We start from the raw sequence: 24,135 nt of genomic DNA, 5'->3' as shown, positions 1-24,135 counted from the left end.
TGTATGTGTGTATGTCGATTTGCGTGTGTAACTCCATGTGTGTGTATCTGAAGCGAATGTCTGTGTGTAAGTAGATGTGTTTGTGTGTGTGGGTCGATGTTTGTGTGTCTAAGTCCATGTGTGTCTTTTTCGGCCAGGCAACGCCGGGTACTTCCTGCTAGTACTCTTATATAAGCGCGCCTCATCTCTCTGTGATGAACGCTGCACTTTCCATCATTTTCATGCAGGGGGCGCTGTAAACCTACGCACCCCCTGCATGAACGACGGAGGCGCAGAGACAGACGTTCGATCGCGTTGGAATCGATCTGCAGACGGCGGTCTTCTGGCATGGCCAGCTCTGTGTCGCCTCATCTCCATCCCGCAAACCCAACCAGGTGAAAGTCCACATCGAACCGAACCCCAGTAAGGCCATCTACTTAACTAGAGAAAATTCACACGAAATGTCGTTTTCAATTAAGTCTTCCAGATGTAAAATGATATCAGCTTTTATTGAAGAAACACAATTTAAAACATAATACAATTCAAAGTTGTTGCATTTTCAAACTTCAAAACGGAGCATCGGGTGCTTGCGTGAACGCGTCGTTCGTGTGCAATTTTTTCGTGACTTTCCTGGCCCAAGGCCGTAAATGGTTGTGAGGGGGCTGCAGGCGGTCAGGCTTGCTTCACCCCATGGTTGTGAACATCCAGACGTTAATCAGCAAGGACCATTTCTTGTCCTAGTTCGCCAACATATAAGACGTCATGCAAATTTCTAATGAGTGTTGTTGTGGAGAATGTATCTACTAGATGTGCTCTGCCTTGTAACCAAATACAAATCTGTACCAAAAATGCATTCCAAATGTGCTCTTAGAATTACCTCCTTGCTATGAAGCAGATCAGCAGACACGACATCTTTCATTTATCGATCTCTCCACGAAACAAATGAATGTTTTACACAAACTATAACTAGCACAGCCTTCTGGGAGTGCGTCAATGATTCAGTGCAAGCCACCTGTGGACCCTTATTGGTGCACAGCGTCTCAACAGCAGCCGGGCTTGTTTCAACCGATGGTTGTGAACATCCAGACGTTAATCAGTAAGGAGTATTTCTCGTCCTAGTTAGACAAAATCTACGTCAACACGTAATGCAAAATTATAATTCGTGTTGTAGAGAATGTATCTCCTCTACGTGTAACTTTTGAGTGGTTTGCCTTGTAACTGAAATGATCCGAGTGTGCTCCCTATTTCAAAGACAATGAGTTGCTCCAGAGGCAGACGCTTGCTGAAAACACAAAAGTACCCTTTGACCTGTATCACAAGAACAATGAGTCTCACCTGAGTGATCTGTACAGCTTACTTGCAAAACACACACTTTGTCCTAACATCACTTATTCAATGTTTGACTCTCATAGACAAAAGGTTACATGTACGCACACAATCAGACAAGTATTCATTCTAAATTATTGACAATCATTTTAACTAATACTATTGCGCCATTCAAAACGAATGCTGGTGTCTGGGTCAAAATTGAGCAAATTCTAAACATTATCTACAAACTCCACAACTGAGATGCCACATCAACCATCGCCCCCTACTGACAGGCTCTTGTCCACATGCAGGCCGGTGCAGGGCCACCACCTTGTGCCACACAGGGGCAGCTGCTACTTGGGGATGCTCTTCGAGTGTTTGAGACGAGAAACGATACAAAACTACGAATTGCCGAGGCAATTAAGCAAACACCATTTAAATGCAATTATGAGAACATAGAGAATGCTTGGGAGCTTATTGGCTCTCGCTCCTGGTTAGAGATCTACCCAACACACAGGTCCACAAAGACTGGCCGCTCTTACCCTGCAGGTTGAACCTAGGAACTGAGTGTTCAACTTCACATTCTTGTCATTAAAGGCCTGTGACAAGGGTGCATCTATTGGAGCGACATCGTCACTGGCTTACACATCTACCGGGTCTCCATTTGACTTTGTATTGTCTCGGAGGAAGTCCACCCACACCTCCACTTCCACAAACTGCTGGGAGTTGCCTCGCTCTGCCTCAGTCAGAATTCTCCTTCTGCTTCACGTTGCCTCCATCGATGCAAAGGTCACATTTTGGAGTTTCATCTTCAAATTTTACCTTCACTTCTTCACTCTTCACCATCACTTCTTCACATTCCACCTTCACCTCTTCATATTTCACCTTGATTTCTTTGAAAGTGTCCAAGCTGGGATTTTCTTCCGGTTCTTGTTTGATGAGGGATGGGCTCATTGAGGCACTTTGACTTTCACAAGCTGATTTCGGACTCCACTCCTTGTGGATCTTCTGATGCTTGTGTGATCTCTGGTGTCTTTGAAGATTTCGTGAAAGTGTAAACGCCTTCTCACACACACCGCACTTGAAGGGTTTCTCTCCCGTGTGCCTTCTCTGGTGTGTTACAAGAGCAGATGAAAATGCAAACGCCCTCCCACACACACTGCACTTGAAGGGTTTCTCTCCCATGTGTGTTCTCTGGTGTGTTACAAGAGCAGATGAAAATGCAAATGCCCTCCCACACACACTGCACTTGAAGGGTTTCTCTCCCGTGTGTGTTCTCTGGTGTGCTACAAGATGAGCTGAACATGCAAACGCCCTCCCACACACACTGCACTTGAAGGGTTTCTCTCCCATGTGTGTTCTCTGGTGTTTTACAAGAGTAGATGAAAGTGCAAACGTCTTCCCACACACGCTGCACTCGAAGGGTTTCTCTCCCGTGTGTGTTCTCTGGTGTGTTACAAGAGTAGATGAATGTGTAAACGCCTTCCCACACACATTGCACTTGAAGGGTTTCTCTCCCGTGTGTGTTCTCTGGTGATTTAATAGAGTAGATGCCTGTGCAAACACCTTCCCACACACACTGCACTTGAAGGGTTTCTCTCCTGTGTGTGTTCTCTGGTGTGCTACAAGAGTAGATGACTCTGCAAACACCTTCCCACACACACTGCACTTGAAGCGTTTCTCTCCTGTGTGAGTTCTCTGATGCTGTGTAAAATGTCCATGATGATCCGTGCTGTATGCACACCGGTCGCATTGATGCCTTTCTGCACCGAGCCACGCCGAGTGCCTTTGCTCCATCAGACCAATTCTGCAGAGGAAGCGTCAGCTGCAGACAGAAAAAAGTTATATCCACATCAGTATCGATGCACAGAGGAATGCATATTTACATAGTAACACGTGACTTATAAGTCGACACTTATTCATATATTCATGATATAGTGAATAAGTTCACCAAATTCATCACACGGGCTGTTATGGCACACAATGAGAGGGCAAATGGGTATAAACATGCCTGGAAGCCCTCGTATCTTCAAAATGAATGTTAACCCAAAACTCCGAGCACACAATTTCGGCTGTCAGACTACAAAAGGAATATTTATGAAAGCTAAATTCAGCTGACATAGCAAAGGGTGTTGAAAATAATACTATTTGTGTTATGCAGAAATGCATAAATTAATGTTCAATCGCAACTTAGAGGTGTGAAGCCAGCCAGGCCCACGATGTCCTTGAATGCTGGGATGAACAGATCTGACTTCAGATGCATGTGTGATAAAGGACTCTCTCTCTCTCAGATGTCGATCTCCGTTGTCCTTTATTGGGTTCGTAGAATCTCGATACCACGGTGTCTCGCTCAGGCCCACGTCTCTCCCGACGACCTCTCCACTGCCTCGGCTGCTCCGATATGCAGTCTCCCTGCTGCTCCGATATGCAGTCTCCCTGCTCCTCCAATATGCAGTCTCCCTGCTCCTCCAATATGCAGCCTCCCTGCTGCTCCAATATGCAGTCTCCCTGCTGCTCCAATATGCAGTCTCCCTGCTGCTCCAATATGCAGTCTCCCTGCTGCTCCGATATGCAGTCTCCCTGCTGCTCCGATATGCAGTCTCCCTGCTCCTCCAATATGCAGTCTCCCTGCTGCTCCAATATGCAGTTTCCCTGCTCCTCCAATATGCAGTCTCCCTGCTGCTCCAATATGCAGTCTCCCTGCTGCTCCAATATGCAGTCTCCCTGCTCATCCAATATGCAGTCTCCCTGCTGCTCCAATATGCAGTCTCCCTGCTCCTCCAATATGCAGTCTCCCTGCTGCTCCAATATGCAGTCTCCCTGCTGCTCCAATATGCAGTCTCCCTGCTGCTCCAATATGCAGTCTCCCTGCTGCTCCAATATGCAGTCTCCCTGCTGCTCCAATATGCAGTCTCCCTGCTCCTCCAATATGCAGCCTCCCTGCTGCTCCGATATGCAGTCTCCCTGCTGCTCCAATATGCAGTCTCCCTGCTGCTCCAATATGCAGTCTCCCTGCTCCTCCAATATGCAGCCTCCCTGCTGCTCCAATATGCAGTCTCCCTGCTGCTCCGATATGCAGTCTCCCTGCTGCTCCAATATGCAGTCTCCCTGCTGCTCCAATATGCAGTATCCCTGCTGCTCCAATATGCAGTCTCCCTGCTGCTCCAATATGCAGTCTCCCTGCTGCTCTAATATGCAGTCTCCCTGCTGCTCCAATATGCAGTCTCCCTGCTGCTCCAATATGCAGTCTCCCTGCTGCTCCAATATGCAGTCTCCCTGCTGCTCCGATATGCAGTCTCCCTGCTGCTTCGTTGGGCAATCCTTGCAGCCACACCGCTGCTCCGCTGTCTAGCGTCACTGCTGCCCTTACACAGCTAGCCTCTCACAGCCCCGCTAGCTCTCTCTCCGTCTGACACCGTTGGCCGACGGTGTCGACGTCTCCCAGCTCGTGGCGACCGCGCCACTCTCCCCGTCTTGCCCAGCGTGGCCTCCTCAGGTTTCACTCCGTCTCAAACCCCCCTTCCGGTTCTCTCCCTAAATCCTCTCACCCACGTGACCCTAACTCCACCCACTCCCCACGTGACCCAGACTCCGCCCCCCCTCAATCCTTGCTCGCATTACACATGTGTGTGCTGTGTTAACTTCTTGACTGTTTCCATTCTTACAAACAGTTCCAGAGGAAAACAAAAATCAAACTATAGCTGTGATATAACCTCCCTGTTCAATAGAGTTAATAGACTTTACTGCAAACACAAACTTTACACTGTCACACACTGGCATGGTTAACAGGTGGTGGTGTATTAATGCTTCCTCACTCCACCAAGTAATTCATTGAGGATCAACCAACACAGGCGAGGCTGCGTGTCTCTCTGTGGTGAGATGTTAACTACCTGTCCTGGCATACAGGAAGTCGTGGGTTCCATCCCGACCCTGACGCCTGCTGTATATTTGTAGTTTACGTGTCTCTCTCTCTCTCCCCGTGGTCGCGTGGATTTCCTTCCCGATCCCCGGGTTTCCCCTCCACATGTAGAGAGTGAACACCGCCACGCGTCTAGAGTGAACACCACCACACGTTCAGAGTGAACACCGCCACGCGTCCAGCGTGAACACCGCCACGCGTCCAGAGTGAACACCGCCACACGTCCAGAGTGAACACCACCACGTGTCTAGAGTGAACACCACCACGCGTCTAGAGTGAACACCACCACGCGTCTAGAGTGAACACCACCACGCGTCTAGAGTGAACACCACCACGCGTCTAGAGTGAACACCGCCACGTGTCCAGAGTGAACACCGCCACGTGTCCAGAGTGAACACCGCCACGTGTCCAGAGTGAACACCGCCACGTGTCCAGAGTGAACACCGCCACGTGTCTAGAGTGAACACCGCGACGTGTCTAGAGTGAACACCGCCATGCGTCCAGAGTGAACACCTCCACGCGTCCAGAGTGAACACCGCCACGTGTCCAGAGTGAACACCGCCACGTGTCTAGAGTGAACACCGCCACGTGTCTAGAGTGAACACCGACACGTGTCTAGAGTGAACACCACCACGCGTCTAGAGTGAACACCGCCACGTGTCCAGAGTGAACACCGCCACGCGTCTAGAGTGAACACCGCCACGTGTCTAGAGTGAACACCGCCACGCGTCCAGAGTGAACACCACCACGTGTCTAGAGTGAACACCGCCACGTGTCTAGAGTGAACACCGCCACGTGTCTAGAGTGAACACCGCCACGAGTCCAGAGTGAACACCGCCACGCGTCTAGAGTGAACACCACACGTCTAGAGTGAACACCACCACGCGTCTAGAGCGAACACCGCCACGCATCTAGAGTGAACACTGCCACGTGTCTAGAGTGAACACCGCCACGTGTCTAGAGTGAACACCACCACGTGTCTAGAGTGAACACCGCCACGTGTCTAGAGTGAACACCACCACGTGTCTAGAGTGAACACCACCACGTGTCTAGAGTGAACACCGCCACGTGTCTAGAGTGAACACCGCCACGTGTCTAGAGTGAACACCGCCACGTGTCTAGAGTGAACACCGCCACGCGTCCAGAGTGAACACCTCCACGCGTCCAGAGTGAACACCGCCACGTGTCTAGAGTGAACACAGACACGTGTCTAGAGTGAACACCACCACGCGTCTAGAGTGAACACCGCCACGTGTCCAGAGTGAACACCGCCACGCGTCTAGAGTGAACACCGCCACGTGTCTAGAGTGAACACCGCCACGCGTCCAGAGTGAACACCTCCACGCGTCCAGAGTGAACACCGCCACGTGTCTAGAGTGAACACCGCCACGTGTCTAGAGTGAACACAGACACGTGTCTAGAGTGAACACCACCACGCGTCTAGAGTGAACACCACCACGCGTCTAGAGTGAACACCACCACGTGTCTAGAGTGAACACCGCCACGTGTCTAGAGTGAACACCGCCACGCGTCTAGAGTGAACACCACCACGTGTCTAGAGTGAACACCACCACGCGTCGAGAGTGAACACAGCCACGCGTCTAGAGTGAACACCGCCACGTGTCTAGAGTGAACACCGCCACGTGTCTAGAGTGAACACCACCACGTGTCTAAAGTGAACACCGCCACGTGTCTAAAGTGAACACCGCCACGTGTCTAAAGTGAACACCGCCACGTGTCTAAAGTGAACACCGCCACGTGTCTAGAGTGAACACCACCACGTGTCTAGAGTGAACACCGCCACGCGTCTAGAGTGAACACCACCACGTGTCTAGAGTGAACACCGCCACGTGTCTAAAGTGATCACCGCCACGTGTCTAGAGTGAACACCGCCACGCGTCTAGAGTGAACACCGCCACGCGTCTAGAGTGAACACCGCCACGCGTCTAGAGTGAACACCACCACACGTCTAGAGTGAACACCGCCACGTGTCTAGAGTGAACACCACCACACGTCTAGAGTGAACACCACCACGTGTCTAGAGTGAACAACGCCACGTGTCTAGAGTGAACACCGCCACGTGTCTAGAGTGAACAACGCCACGTGTCTAGAGTGAACACCGCCACGTGTCTAGAGTGAACACCGCCACGTGTCTAGAGTGAACACCGCCACGTGTCTAGAGTGAACACCGCCACGTGTCTAGAGTGAACACCGCCACGCGTCTAGAGTGAACACCGCCACGTATCTAGAGTGAACACCACCACGTGTCTAGAGTGAACACCGCCACGCGTCTAGAGTGAACACCGCCACGCGTCTAGAGTGAACACCGCCACGTGTCTAGAGTGAACACCGCCACGCGTCTAGAGTAAACACCGCCACGCGTCTAGAGTGAACACCGCCACGTATCTAGAGTGAACACCGCCACGTGTCTAGAGTGAACACCGCCACGCGTCTAGAGTGAACACCGCCACGCGTCTAGAGTGAACACCACCACACGTCTAGAGTGAACACTGCCACGTGTCTAGAGTGAACACCACCACACGTCTAGAGTGAACACCACCACGTGTCTAGAGTGAACACCACCACACGTCTAGAGTGAACACCACCACGTGTCTAGAGTGAACACCACCACACGTCTAGAGTGAACAACGCCACGTGTCTAGAGTGAACACCGCCACGTGTCTAGAGTGAACAACGCCACGTGTCTAGTGAACACCGCCACGTGTCTAGAGTGAACACCGCCACGCGTCTAGAGTGAACACCGCCACGCGTCCAGAGTGAACACCGCCACGTGTCTAGAGTGAACACAGACACGTGTCTAGAGTGAACACCACCACGCGTCTAGAGTGAACACCGCCACGTGTCCAGAGTGAACACCGCCACGCGTCTAGAGTGAACACCGCCACGTGTCTAGAGTGAACACCGCCACGCGTCCAGAGTGAACACCTCCACGCGTCCAGAGTGAACACCGCCACGTGTCTAGAGTGAACACAGACACGTGTCTAGAGTGAACACCACCACGCGTCTAGAGTGAACACTGCCACGTGTCTAGAGTGAACACCGCCACGTGTCTAGAGTGAACACCACCACGCGTCTAGAGTGAACACCACCACGCGTCTAGAGTGAACACCACCACGTGTCTAGAGTGAACACCACCACGCATCTAGAGTGAACACCACCACGCGTCTAGAGTGAACACCGCCACGTGTCTAGAGTGAACACCACCACGTGTCTAGAGTGAACACCGCCACGTGTCTAGAGTGAACACCACCACGTGTCTAGAGTGAACACCACCACGTGTCTAAAGTGAACACCGCCACGTGTCTAAAGTGAACACCGCCACGTGTCTAAAGTGAACACCGCCACGTGTCTAAAGTGAACACCGCCACGTGTCTAAAGTGAACACCGCCACGTGTCTAGAGTGAACACCGCCACGTGTCTAGAGTGAACACCACCACGTGTCTAGAGTGAACACCGCCACGCGTCTAGAGTGAACACCACCACGTGTCTAGAGTGAACACCGCCACGTGTCTAAAGTGAACACCGCCACGTGTCTAGAGTGAACACCGCCACGCATCTAGAGTGAACACCGCCACGCGTCTAGAGTGAACACCGCCACGCGTCTAGAGTGAACACCACCACACGTCTAGAGTGAACACCGCCACGTGTCTAGAGTGAACACCAGCACACGTCTAGAGTGAACACCACCACGTGTCTAGAGTGAACACCACCACACGTCTAGAGTGAACAACGCCATGTGTCTAGAGTGAACACCGCCACGTATCTAGAGTGAACAACGCCACGTGTCTAGAGTGAACACCGCCACGCGTCTAGAGTGAACACCGCCACGCGTCTAGAGTGAACACCGCCATGCGTCTAGAGTGAACACCACCACACGTCTAGAGTGAACACCGCCACGCGCCTAGAGTGAACACCACCACACGTCTATAGTGAACACCACCACGTGTCTAGAGTGAACACCACCACACGTCTAGAGTGAACAACGCCACGTGTCTAGAGTGAACACCGCCACGTGTCTAGAGTGAACACCGCCACGCGTCTAGAGTGAACACCGCCACGCGTCTAGAGTGAACACCGCCACGCGTCTAGAGTGAACACAGCCACGTGTCTAGAGTGAACACCGCCACGTGTCTAGAGTGAACACCACCACGTGTCTAGAGTGAACACCGCCACGTGTCTAGAGTGAACACCGCCACGCGTCTAGAGTGAACACCGCCACGTATCTAGAGTGAACACCACCACGTGTCTAGAGTGAACACCGCCACGCGTCTAGAGTGAACACCGCCACGCGTCTAGAGTGAACACTACCACGTGTCTAGAGTGAACACCGCCACGCGTCTAGAGTGAACACCGCCACGTATCTAGAGTGAACACCACCACGTGTCTAGAGTGAACACCGCCACGCGTCTAGAGTGAACACCGCCACGCGTCTAGAGTGAACACCACCACACGTCTAGAGTGAACACCGCTACGTGTCTAGAGTGAACACCACCACACGTCTAGAGTGAACACCACCACGTGTCTAGAGTGAACACCACCACACGTCTAGAGTGAACAACGCCACGTGTCTAGAGTGAACACCGCCACGTGTCTAGAGTGAACACCGCCACGCGTCTAGAGTGAACACCACCACGCGTCTAGAGTGAACACCACCACGCGTCTAGAGTGAACACCGCCACGCGTCTAGAGTGAACACCGCCACGTGTCTAGAGTGAACACCACCACGCGTTTAGAGTGAACACCGCCACGTGTCTAGAGTGAACACCGCCACGTGTCTAGAGTGAACACCACCACGCGTCGAGAGTGAACACAGCCACGCGTCTAGAGTGAACACCGCCACGTGTCTAGAGTGAACACCGCCACGTGTCTAGAGTGAACACCACCACGTGTCTAAAGTGAACACCGCCACGTGTCTAAAGTGAACACCGCCACGTGTCTAAAGTGAACACCGCCACGTGTCTAGAGTGAACACCGCCACGTGTCTAGAGTGAACACCGCCACGTGTCTAGAGTGAACACCACCACGTGTCTAGAGTGAACACCACCACGTGTCTAGAGTGAACACCGCCACGTGTCTAAAGTGAACACCGCCACGTGTCTAGAGTGAACACCGCCACGGATCTAGAGTGAACACCGCCACGCGTCTAGAGTGAACACCGCCACGCGTCTAGAGTGAACACCGCCACGCGTCTAGAGTGAACACCGCCACGTGTCTAGAGTGAACACCGCCACGTGTCTAGAGTGAACACCACCACACGTCTAGAGTGAACACCACCACACGTCTAGAGTGAACAACGCCACGTGTCTAGAGTGAACACCGCCACGTATCTAGAGTGAACAACGCCACGTGTCTAGAGTGAACACCGCCACGTGTCTAGAGTGAACACCGCCACGCGTCTAGAGTGAACACCGCCATGCGTCTAGAGTGAACACCACCACACGTCTAGAGTGAACACCGCTACGTGTCTAGAGTGAACACCACCACACGTCTAGAGTGAACACCGCCACGCGTCTAGAGTGAACACCACCACGCGTCTAGAGTGAACACCACCACGCGTCTAGAGTGAACACCACCACGCGTCTAGAGTGAACACCGCCACGCGTCTAGAGTAAACACCGCCACGCGTCTAGAGTGAACACCGCCACGTATCTAGAGTGAACACCGCCACGTGTCTAGAGTGAACACCGCCACGCGTCTAGAGTGAACACCGCCACGCGTCTAGAGTGAACACCGCCACGTGTCTAGAGTGAACACCACCACGTGTCTAGAGTGAACACCACCACACGTCTAGAGTGAACACCACCACGTGTCTAGAGTGAACACCACCACACGTCTAGAGTGAACACCACCACGTGTCTAGAGTGAACACCACCACACGTCTAGAGTGAACAACGCCACGTGTCTAGAGTGAACACCGCCACGTGTCTAGAGTGAACAACGCCACGTGTCTAGTGAACACCGCCACGTGTCTAGAGTGAACACCGCCACGCGTCTAGAGTGAACACCGCCACGCGTCCAGAGTGAACACCGCCACGTGTCTAGAGTGAACACAGACACGTGTCTAGAGTGAACACCACCACGCGTCTAGAGTGAACACCGCCACGTGTCCAGAGTGAACACCGCCACGCGTCTAGAGTGAACACCGCCACGTGTCTAGAGTGAACACCGCCACGCGTCCAGAGTGAACACCTCCACGCGTCCAGAGTGAACACCGCCACGTGTCTAGAGTGAACACAGACACGTGTCTAGAGTGAACACCACCACGCGTCTAGAGTGAACACTGCCACGTGTCTAGAGTGAACACCGCCACGTGTCTAGAGTGAACACCACCACGCGTCTAGAGTGAACACCACCACGCGTCTAGAGTGAACACCACCACGTGTCTAGAGTGAACACCACCACGCATCTAGAGTGAACACCACCACGCGTCTAGAGTGAACACCGCCACGTGTCTAGAGTGAACACCACCACGTGTCTAGAGTGAACACCGCCACGTGTCTAGAGTGAACACCACCACGTGTCTAGAGTGAACACCACCACGTGTCTAAAGTGAACACCGCCACGTGTCTAAAGTGAACACCGCCACGTGTCTAAAGTGAACACCGCCACGTGTCTAAAGTGAACACCGCCACGTGTCTAAAGTGAACACCGCCACGTGTCTAGAGTGAACACCGCCACGTGTCTAGAGTGAACACCACCACGTGTCTAGAGTGAACACCGCCACGCGTCTAGAGTGAACACCACCACGTGTCTAGAGTGAACACCGCCACGTGTCTAAAGTGAACACCGCCACGTGTCTAGAGTGAACACCGCCACGCATCTAGAGTGAACACCGCCACGCGTCTAGAGTGAACACCGCCACGCGTCTAGAGTGAACACCACCACACGTCTAGAGTGAACACCGCCACGTGTCTAGAGTGAACACCAGCACACGTCTAGAGTGAACACCACCACGTGTCTAGAGTGAACACCACCACACGTCTAGAGTGAACAACGCCATGTGTCTAGAGTGAACACCGCCACGTATCTAGAGTGAACAACGCCACGTGTCTAGAGTGAACACCGCCACGTGTCTAGAGTGAACACCGCCACGCGTCTAGAGTGAACACCGCCATGCGTCTAGAGTGAACACCACCACACGTCTAGAGTGAACACCGCCACGCGCCTAGAGTGAACACCACCACACGTCTATAGTGAACACCACCACGTGTCTAGAGTGAACACCACCACACGTCTAGAGTGAACAACGCCACGTGTCTAGAGTGAACACCGCCACGTGTCTAGAGTGAACACCGCCACGCGTCTAGAGTGAACACCGCCACGCGTCTAGAGTGAACACCGCCACGCGTCTAGAGTGAACACAGCCACGTGTCTAGAGTGAACACCGCCACGTGTCTAGAGTGAACACCACCACGTGTCTAGAGTGAACACCGCCACGTGTCTAGAGTGAACACCGCCACGCGTCTAGAGTGAACACCGCCACGTATCTAGAGTGAACACCACCACGTGTCTAGAGTGAACACCGCCACGCGTCTAGAGTGAACACCGCCACGCGTCTAGAGTGAACACCACCACGTGTCTAGAGTGAACACCGCCACGCGTCTAGAGTGAACACCGCCACGTATCTAGAGTGAACACCACCACGTGTCTAGAGTGAACACCGCCACGCGTCTAGAGTGAACACCGCCACGCGTCTAGAGTGAACACCACCACACGTCTAGAGTGAACACCGCTACGTGTCTAGAGTGAACACCACCACACGTCTAGAGTGAACACCACCACGTGTCTAGAGTGAACACCACCACACGTCTAGAGTGAACAACGCCACGTGTCTAGAGTGAACACCGCCACGTGTCTAGAGTGAACACCGCCACGCGTCTAGAGTGAACACCACCACGCGTCTAGAGTGAACACCACCACGCGTCTAGAGTGAACACCGCCACGCGTCTAGAGTGAACACCGCCACGTGTCTAGAGTGAACACCACCACGCGTTTAGAGTGAACACCGCCACGTGTCTAGAGTGAACACCACCACGTGTCTAGAGTGAACACCACCACGCGTCGAGAGTGAACACAGCCACGCGTCTAGAGTGAACACCGCCACGTGTCTAGAGTGAACACCGCCACGTGTCTAGAGTGAACACCACCACGTGTCTAAAGTGAACACCGCCACGTGTCTAAAGTGAACACCGCCACGTGTCTAAAGTGAACACCGCCACGTGTCTAGAGTGAACACCGCCACGTGTCTAGAGTGAACACCACCACGTGTCTAGAGTGAACACCACCACGTGTCTAGAGTGAACACCGCCACGTGTCTAAAGTGAACACCGCCACGTGTCTAGAGTGAACACCGCCACGGATCTAGAGTGAACACCGCCACGCGTCTAGAGTGAACACCGCCACGCGTCTAGAGTGAACACCACCACACGTCTAGAGTGAACACCGCCACGTGTCTAGAGTGAACACCACCACACGTCTAGAGTGAACACCACCACGTGTCTAGAGTGAACACCACCACACGTCTAGAGTGAACAACGCCACGTGTCTAGAGTGAACACCGCCACGTATCTAGAGTGAACAACGCCACGTGTCTAGAGTGAACACCGCCACGTGTCTAGAGTGAACACCGCCACGCGTCTAGAGTGAACACCGCCATGCGTCTAGAGTGAACACCACCACACGTCTAGAGTGAACACCGCTACGTGTCTAGAGTGAACACCACCACACGTCTAGAGTGAACACCGCCACGCGTCTAGAGTGAACACCACCACGCGTCTAGAGTGAACACCACCACGCGTCTAGAGTGAACACCACCACGCGTCTAGAGTGAACACCGCCACGTGTCTAGAGTGAACACCGCCACGCGTTTAGAGTGAACACCGCCACGTGTCTAGAGTGAACACCACCACGTGTCTAGAGTGAACACCACCACGCGTCTAGAGTGAACACCGCCACGCGTCTAGAGTGAACACCGCCACGTGTCTAGAGTGAACACCACCACGTGTCTAGAGTGAACACCACCACGTGTCTAAAGTGAACACCGCCACGTGTCTAGAGTGAACACCGCCACGTGTCTAGAGTGAACACCACCACGTGTCTAGAGTGAACACCGCCACCCGTCTAGAGTGAACACCACCACGTGTCTAGAGTGAACACCGCCACGTGTCAAAAGTGAACACCGCCACGTGTCTAGAGTGAACACCGCCACGCATCTAGAGTGAACACCGCCACGCGTCTAGAGTGAACACCGCCACGCGTCTAGAGTGAACACCACCACACGTCTAGAGTGAACACCGCCACGTGTCTAGAGTGAACACCACCACACGTCTAGAGTGAACACCACCATGTGTCTAGAGTGAACACCACCACACGTCTAGAGTGAACAACGCCATGTGTCTAGAGTGAACACCGCCACGTATCTAGAGTGAACAACGCCACGTGTCTAGAGTGAACACCGCCACGTGTCTAGAGTGAACACCGCCACGCGTCTAGAGTGAACACCGCCATGCGTCTAGAGTGAACACCACCACACGTCTAGAGTGAACACCGCTACGTGTCTAGAGTGAACACCACCACGTGTCTAGAGTGAACACCACCACGTGTCTAGAGTGAACACCACCACGTGTCTAGAGTGAACACCACCACACGTCTAGAGTGAACAACGCCATGTGTCTAGAGTGAACACCGCCACGTATCTAGAGTGAACAACGCCACGTGTCTAGAGTGAACACCGCCACGTGTCTAGAGTGAACACCGCCACGCGTCTAGAGTGAACACCGCCATGCGTCTAGAGTGAACACCACCACACGTCTAGAGTGAACACCGCCACGCGCCTAGAGTGAACACCACCACACGTCTATAGTGAACACCACCACGTGTCTAGAGTGAACACCACCACACGTCTAGAGTGAACAACGCCACGTGTCTAGAGTGAACACCGCCACGTGTCTAGAGTGAACACCGCCACGCGTCTAGAGTGAACACCGCCACGCGTCTAGAGTGAACACCGCCACGCGTCTAGAGTGAACACCGCCACGCGTCTAGAGTGAACACCGCCACGTGTCTAGAGTGAACACCACCACGTGTCTAGAGTGAACACCGCCACGCGTCTAGAGTGAACACCGCCACGTATCTAGAGTGAACACCACCACGTGTCTAGAGTGAACACCGCCACGCGTCTAGAGTGAACACCGCCACGCGTCTAGAGTGAACACCACCACGTGTCTAGAGTGAACACCGCCACGCGTCTAGAGTGAACACCGCCACGTATCTAGAGTGAACACCACCACGTGTCTAGAGTGAACACCGCCACGCGTCTAGAGTGAACACCGCCACGCGTCTAGAGTGAACACCACCACACGTCTAGAGTGAACACCGCCACGTGTCTAGAGTGAACACCACCACACGTCTAGAGTGAACACCACCACGTGTCTAGAGTGAACACCACCACACGTCTAGAGTGAACAACGCCACGTGTCTAGAGTGAACACCGCCACGTGTCTAGAGTGAACACCGCCACGCGTCTAGAGTGAACACCACCACGCGTCTAGAGTGAACACCACCACGCGTCTAGAGTGAACACCGCCACGCGTCTAGAGTGAACACCGCCACGTGTCTAGAGTGAACACCGCCACGCGTTTAGAGTGAACACCGCCACGCGTCTAGAGTGAACACCACCACGTGTCTAGAGTGAACACCACCACGCGTCGAGAGTGAACACAGCCACGCGTCTAGAGTGAACACCGCCACGTGTCTAGAGTGAACACCGCCACGTGTCTAGAGTGAACACCACCACGTGTCTAAAGTGAACACCGCCACGTGTCTAAAGTGAACACCGCCACGTGTCTAAAGTGAACACCGCCACGTGTCTAGAGTGAACACCGCCACGTGTCTAGAGTGAACACCACCACGTGTCTAGAGTGAACACCACCACGTGTCTAGAGTGAACACCGCCACGTGTCTAAAGTGAACACCGCCACGTGTCTAGAGTGAACACCGCCACGGATCTAGAGTGAACACCGCCACGCGTCTAGAGTGAACACCGCCACGCGTCTAGAGTGAACACCACCACACGTCTAGAGTGAACACCGCCACGTGTCTAGAGTGAACACCACCACACGTCTAGAGTGAACACCACCACGTGTCTAGAGTGAACACCACCACACGTCTAGAGTGAACAACGCCACGTGTCTAGAGTGAACACCGCCACGTATCTAGAGTGAACAACGCCACGTGTCTAGAGTGAACACCGCCACTTGTCTAGAGTGAACACCGCCACGCGTCTAGAGTGAACACCGCCATGCGTCTAGAGTGAACACCACCACACGTCTAGAGTGAACACCGCCACGTGTCTAGAGTGAACACCACCACGCGTCTAGAGTGAACACCACCACGTGTCTAGAGTGAACACCGCCACGTGTCTAGAGTGAACACCGCCACGCGTCTAGAGTGAACACCGCCACGTATCTAGAGTGAACACCACCACGTGTCTAGAGTGAACACCGCCACGCGTCTAGAGTGAACACCGCCACGCGTCTAGAGTGAACACCGCCACGCGTCTAGAGTGAACACCACCACGTGTCTAGAGTGAACACCGCCACGCGTCTAGAGTGAACACCGCCACGTATCTAGAGTGAACACCACCACGTGTCTAGAGTGAACACCGCCACGCGTCTAGAGTGAACACCACCACACGTCTAGAGTGAACACCGCCACGTGTCTAGAGTGAACACCACCACACGTCTAGAGTGAACACCACCACGTGTCTAGAGTGAACACCACCACACGTCTAGAGTGAACACCACCACACGTCTAGAGTGAACAACGCCACGTGTCTAGAGTGAACACCGCCACGTGTCTAGAGTGAACACCGCCACGTGTCTAGAGTGAACACCGCCACGTGTCTAGAGTGAACACCGCCACGTGTCTAGAGTGAACACCGCCACGTGTCTAGAGTGAACACCGCCACGCGTCTAGAGTGAACACCGCCACGCGTCTAGAGTGAACACCACCACACGTCTAGAGTGAACACCGCCACACGTCTAGAGTGAACACCGCCACGTGTCTAGAGTGAACACCACCACACGTCTAGAGTGAACACCACCACACGTCTAGAGTGAACACCACCACGTGTCTAGAGTGAACACCACCACACGTCTAGAGTGAACAACGCCACGTGTCTAGAGTGAACACCGCCACGTGTCTAGAGTGAACAACGCCACGTGTCTAGAGTGAACACCGCCACGTGTCTAGAGTGAACACCGCCACGTGTCTAGAGTGAACACCGCCACGCGTCTAGAGTGAACACCGCCACGCGTCTAGAGTGAACACCGCCACGCGTCTAGAGTGAACACCACCACGCGTCTAGAGTGAACACCACCACGCGTCTAGAGTGAACACCACCACGTGTCTAGAGTGAACACCACCACGCGTCTCGAGTGAACACCACCACGCGTCTAGAGTGAACACCACCACGCGTCTAGAGTGAACACCGCCACGTGTCTAGAGTGAACACCACCACGCGTCTAGAGTGAACACCGCCACGCGTCTAGAGTGAACACCACCACGTGTCTAGAGTGAACACCGCCACGTATCTAGAGTGAACAACGCCACGTATCTAGAGTGAACAACGCCACGTGTCTAGAGTGAACACCGCCACGTGTCTAGAGTGAACACCGCCACGTGTCTAGAGTGAACACCGCCACGCATCTAGAGTGAACACCGCCATGCGTCTAGAGTGAACACCACCACACGTCTAGAGTGAACACCGCTACGTGTCTAGAGTGAACACCACCACACGTCTAGAGTGAACACCACCACGTGTCTAGAGTGAACACCACCACACGTCTAGAGTGAACACCGCCACGCGTCTAGAGTGAACACCGCCACGCGTCTAGAGTGAACACCACATGTCTAGAGTGAACACCGCCACGCGTCTAGAGTGAACACCGCCACGTGTCTAGAGTGAACACCACCACGCGTCTAGAGTGAACACCACCACGTGTCTAGAGTGAACACCGCCACGTGTCTAGAGTGAACACCGCCACGCGTCTAGAGTGAACACCGCCACGTATCTAGAGTGAACACCACCACATGTCTAGAGTGAACACCGCCACGCGTCTAGAGTGAACACCGCCACGCGTCTAGAGTGAACACCACCACATGTCTAGAGTGAACACCGCCACGCGTCTAGAGTGAACACCGCCACGTATCTAGAGTGAACACCACCACGTGTCTAGAGTGAACACCGCCACGCGTCTAGAGTGAACACCGCCACGTATCTAGAGTGAACACCACCACGTGTCTAGAGTGAACACCGCCACGTGTCTAGAGTGAACACCGCCACGCGTCTAGAGTGAACACCACCACACGTCTAGAGTGAACACTGCCACGTGTCTAGAGTGAACACCACCACACGTCTAGAGTGAACACCGCCACGTGTCTAGAGTGAACAACGCCACGTGTCTAGAGTGAACACCGCCACGTGTCTAGAGTGAACACCGCCACGCGTCTAGAGTGAACACCGCCACGCGTCTAGAGTGAACACCACCACACGTCTAGAGTGAACACCGCCACGTGTCTAGAGTGAACACCGCCACGTGTCTAGAGTGAACACCACCACACGTCTAGAGTGAACACCGCCACGTGTCTAGAGTGAACACCACCACACGTCTAGAGTGAACAACGCCACGTGTCTAGAGTGAACACCGCCACGTGTCTAGAGTGAACAACGCCACGTGTCTAGAGTGAACAACGCCACGTGTCTAGAGTGAACACCGCCACGTGTCTAGAGTGAACACCGCCACGCGTCTAGAGTGAACACCGCCACGCGTCTAGAGTGAACACCGCCACGTGTCTAGAGTGAACACCACCACGCGTCTAGAGTGAAAACCACCACGCGTCTAGAGTGAACACCACCACGTGTCTAGAGTGAACACCACCACGCGTCTAGAGTGAACACCACCACGCGTCTAGAGTGAACACCACCACGCGTCTAGAGTGAACACCGCCACGCGTCTAGAGTGAACACCGCCACGTGTCTAGAGTGAACACCGCCACGCGTCTAGAGTGAACACCGCCACGTATCTAGAGTGAACACCACCACGCGTCTAGAGTGAACACCGCCACGCGTCTAGAGTGAACACCGCCACGCGCTAGAGTGAACACCACCACACGTCTAGAGTGAACACCGCCACGTGTCTAGAGTGAACACCACCACGTGTCTAGAGTGAACACCACCACGTGTCTAGAGTGAACACCACCACACGTCTAGAGTGAACACCGCCACGCGTCTAGAGTGAACACCGCCACGCGTCTAGAGTGAACACCACCACGTGTCGAGAGTGAACATCACCACGTGTCTAGAGTGAACACCACCACGTGTCTAGAGTGAACACCACCACACGTCTAGAGTGAACACCGCCACGCGTCTAGAGTGAACACCACCACGCGTCTAGAGTGAACACCGCCACGCGTCTAGAGTGAACACCACCACGTGTCGAGAGTGAACATCACCACACGTCTAGAGTGAACACCGCCACGCGTCTAGAGTGAACACCGCCACGCGTCTAGAGTGAACACCACCACGTGTCTAGAGTGAACACCACCACGTGTCTAGAGTGAACACCACCACACGTCTAGAGTGAACACCGCCACGCGTCTAGAGTGAACACCACCACGTGTCGAGAGTGAACATCACCACACGTCTAGAGTGAACACCGCCACGCGTCTAGAGTGAACACCACCACACGTCTAGAGTGAACACCACCACGTGTCTAGAGTGAACACCACCACACGTCTAGAGTGAACACCGCCACGCGTCTAGAGTGAACACCGCCACGTATCTAGAGTGAACACCACCACGTGTCTAGAGTGAACACCGCCACGCGTCTAGAGTGAACACCGCCACGCGTCTAGAGTGAACACCACCACACGTCTAGAGTGAACACCGCCACGTGTCTAGAGTGAACACCACCACGTGTCTAGAGTGAACACCACACGTGTCTAGAGTGAACCACCACACAGTCTAGAGGTGAACACCGCCACGCGTCTAGAGTGAACACCGCCACGCGTCTAGAGTGAAACCACCACGTGTCGAGAGTGAACATCACCACGTGTCTAGAGTGAACACCACCACGTGTCTAGAGTGAACACCACCACACGTCTAGAGTGAACACCGCCACGCGTCTAGAGTGAACACCACCACACGTCTAGAGTGAACACCCGCCACGCGTCTAGAGTGAACACCACCACGTGTCGAGAGTGAACATCACCACACGTCTAGAGTGAACACCGCCACGCGTCTAGAGTGAACACCGCCACGCGTCTAGAGTGAACACCACCACGTGTCTAGAGTGAACACCACCACGTGTCTAGAGTGAACACCACCACACGTCTAGAGTGAACACCGCCACGTGTCTAGAGTGAACACCACCACGTGTCTAGAGTGAACACCACCACGTGTCTAGAGTGAACACCACCACACGTCTAGAGTGAACACCGCCACGCGTCTAGAGTGAACACCGCCACGCGTCTAGAGTGAACACCACCACGTGTCGAGAGTGAACACCACCACGTGTCTAGAGTGAACACCACCACACGTCTAGAGTGAACACCGCCACGCGTCTAGAGTGAACACCACCACACGTCTAGAGTGAACACCGCCACGCGTCTAGAGTGAACACCACCACGTGTCGAGAGTGAACATCACCACACGTCTAGAGTGAACACCGCCACGCGTCTAGAGTGAACACCGCCACGCGTCTAGAGTGAACACCACCACGTGTCTAGAGTGAACACCACCACGTGTCTAGAGTGAACACCACCACACGTCTAGAGTGAACACCGCCACGCGTCTAGAGTGAACACCACCACGTGTCGAGAGTGAACATCACCACACGTCTAGAGTGAACACCGCCACGCGTCTAGAGTGAACACCACCACACGTCTAGAGTGAACACCACCACGTGTCTAGAGTGAACACCACCACGTGTCTAGAGTGAACACCACCACACGTCTAGAGTGAACACCGCCACGCGTCTAGAGTGAACACCGCCACGTGTCTAGAGTGAACACCGCCACGCGTCTAGAGTGAACACCGCCACGTATCTAGAGTGAACACCGCCACGTGTCTAGAGTGAACACCGCCACGCGTCTAGAGTGAACACCGCCACGCTCTAGAGTGAACACCACCACACGTCTAGAGTGAACCCGCCACGTGTCTAGAGTGAACACCACCACGTGTCTAGAGTGAACACCACCACGTGTCTAGAGTGAACCCCACCACCGTCTAGAGTGAACACCGCCACGCGTCTAGAGTGAACACCGCCACGCGTCTAGAGTGAACACCACCACGTGTCGAGAGTGAACATCACCACGTGTCTAGAGTGAACACCACCACGTGTCTAGAGTGAACACCACCACACGTCTAGAGTGAACACCGCCACGCGTCTAGAGTGAACACCACCACACGTCTAGAGTGACACCGCCACGCGTCTAGAGTGAACCCACCACGTGTCTAGTGAACACCACCACTGTCTCTAGAGTGAACACCACCACACGTCTAGAGTGAACACCGCCACGCGTCTAGAGTGAACACCACCACGTGTCGAGTGTGAACATCACCACACGTCTAGAGTGAACACCGCCACGCGTCTAGAGTGAACACCACCACACGTCTAGAGTGAACACCACCACGTGTCTAGAGTGAACACCACCACGTGTCTAGAGTGAACACCACCACACGTCTAGAGTGAACACCGCCACGCGTCTAGAGTGAACACCGCCACGCGTCTAGAGTGAACACCGCCACGTATCTAGAGTGAACACCACCACGTGTCTAGAGTGAACACCGCCACGCGTCTAGAGTGAACACCGCCACGCGTCTAGAGTGAACACCACCACACGTCTAGAGTGAACACCGCCACGTGTCTAGAGTGAACACCACCACGTGTCTAGAGTGAACACCACCACGTGTCTAGAGTGAACACCACCACACGTCTAGAGTGAACACCGCCACGCGTCTAGAGTGAACACCGCCACGCGTCTAGAGTGAACACCACCACGTGTCGAGAGTGAACATCACCACGTGTCTAGAGTGAACACCACCACGTGTCTAGAGTGAACACCACCACACGTCTAGAGTGAACACCGCCACGCGTCTAGAGTGAACACCACCACACGTCTAGAGTGAACACCGCCACGCGTCTAGAGTGAACACCACCACGTGTCGAGAGTGAACATCACCACACGTCTAGAGTGAACACCGCCACGCGTCTAGAGTGAACACCGCCACGCGTCTAGAGTGAACACCACCACGTGTCTAGAGTGAACACCACCACGTGTCTAGAGTGAACACCACCACACGTCTAGAGTGAACACCGCCACGTGTCTAGAGTGAACACCACCACGTGTCTAGAGTGAACACCACCACGTGTCTAGAGTGAACACCACCACACGTCTAGAGTGAACACCGCCACGCGTCTAGAGTGAACACCGCCACGCGTCTAGAGTGAACACCACCACGTGTCGAGAGTGAACACCACCACGTGTCTAGAGTGAACACCACCACACGTCTAGAGTGAACACCGCCACGCGTCTAGAGTGAACACCACCACACGTCTAGAGTGAACACCGCCACGCGTCTAGAGTGAACACCACCACGTGTCGAGAGTGAACATCACCACACGTCTAGAGTGAACACCGCCACGCGTCTAGAGTGAACACCGCCACACGTCTAGAGTGAACACCACCACGTGTCTAGAGTGAACACCACCACGTGTCTAGAGTGAACACCACCACACGTCTAGAGTGAACACCGCCACGCGTCTAGAGTGAACACCACCACGTGTCGAGAGTGAACATCACCACACGTCTAGAGTGAACACCGCCACGCGTCTAGAGTGAACACCACCACACGTCTAGAGTGAACACCACCACGTGTCTAGAGTGAACACCACCACACGTCTAGAGTGAACACCGCCACGCGTCTAGAGTGAACACCGCCACGCGTCTAGAGTGAACACCACCACGTGTCGAGAGTGAACATCACCACGCTGTTGACGAGCCTCACCTTGTTGTTATTGTTGTTGTGGGCAGGTCGCTTCTGAAAACAAGAGCGGTATAGCAGCTCAAGCGGGCGTGGCCTGGTAAAAATAAAAACTGTGTTAATGTTTAAAGTAAAACAAAGGTACAAAGTGGCGAGCCGGGTGAAGACAAATTCAACTTAAGCGAGAGAATTGAAGCGAACGCGACCAGGCGAGGGCAGGAGGCAAGGCCCCGCGTTGTAAAGTTACAACGTGGACATCGCTTCCATGCTCGCTGCTACTCAATTGACATCCCGACGAGAGAGAGAGAGGCTCTACCTCGGTACACAACCACCACCACAACAACAACCACAACAACAACCACCACAACAACCACAACAACCACCACCACCGCGATGAGAATTTCTCACCTCGGATTTCAGTGCACGGCCCGAGCGGCAACTTCCTGGTCCCTCGTGACGTCACGCGGCAGCAGGTGACATGACGTCACTTGCGCGGTACAATGACACTCCCCTCTCACAATGAGCGGCTCTCAACTCGCGACGACTTTCATGAATAATTTATGTTAATGAGCCGCCAGTCACCGGGCGTGGCTTTGCCCAAAAAGGATTGGCACTGGAACAGTTATCGGCAGCGGCTGGGTGGATGTGACGTCACGCTCAAGAGCACGGTGGTCGGGTGGTGAGTGACATGACGTCACTAACGAGGCACACCTCCCCCTGGCGTTTGACGCCGATGAGGTCACGCTGAGCGGTGACGTCAGAGAGCGGGGTCGGAGTTCAAGTTTGTTGACAGAAAGGGAGCGGCAGTGTCGACTCAGCCTCAAACGAGTTCCCGGTGCGGTGTGTAGTCAACATCGCCAGC

At 53.9% G+C, this 24,135-nt stretch overlaps 1 protein-coding gene across 2 annotated transcripts; it reads right to left on the bottom strand.

Annotated features, from left to right (window-relative positions):
* Positions 1-484: 484 nt before the first annotated feature.
* On the bottom strand, positions 485-23,731 carry LOC133354586 (gastrula zinc finger protein XlCGF17.1-like). 2 transcript variants are annotated; one of them, XM_061571539.1, is made up of 3 exons: positions 23,682-23,731; positions 23,298-23,370; positions 485-3,112 (listed from the first exon to the last, which is right to left on the bottom strand). In XM_061571539.1, the coding sequence occupies exon 3, from the start codon at positions 3,082-3,084 to the stop codon at positions 2,029-2,031; it is 1,056 nt and encodes a 351-aa protein (XP_061427523.1). In that variant the 5' UTR covers positions 3,085-3,112; positions 23,298-23,370; positions 23,682-23,731; the 3' UTR covers positions 485-2,028. The 2 variants fall into 2 exon arrangements, with proteins under 2 accessions (XP_061427523.1, XP_061427524.1); XM_061571540.1 differs by lacking the exon at positions 23,298-23,370 and having other exon boundaries at positions 23,682-23,716.
* Between the last annotated feature and the right edge of the window lie 404 nt (positions 23,732-24,135).

This window comes from Lethenteron reissneri, chromosome 48 (assembly GCF_015708825.2).
Source record: "Lethenteron reissneri isolate LAM-NWPU_2019-01 chromosome 48, ASM1570882v1, whole genome shotgun sequence".
NCBI classification, from domain to species: domain Eukaryota; kingdom Metazoa; phylum Chordata; class Hyperoartia; order Petromyzontiformes; family Petromyzontidae; genus Lethenteron; species Lethenteron reissneri.
Note: the sequence above shows the minus strand (reverse complement) of the source record. Positions and strands in the feature narration are given on the sequence as shown.

Excerpts from the sequence above, each read along its gene's own strand:
- LOC133354586 (XM_061571539.1), bottom strand. The coding sequence starts at position 3,084 with ATGGAGCAAAGGCACTCGGCGTGGCTCGGTGCAGAAAGGCATCAATGC.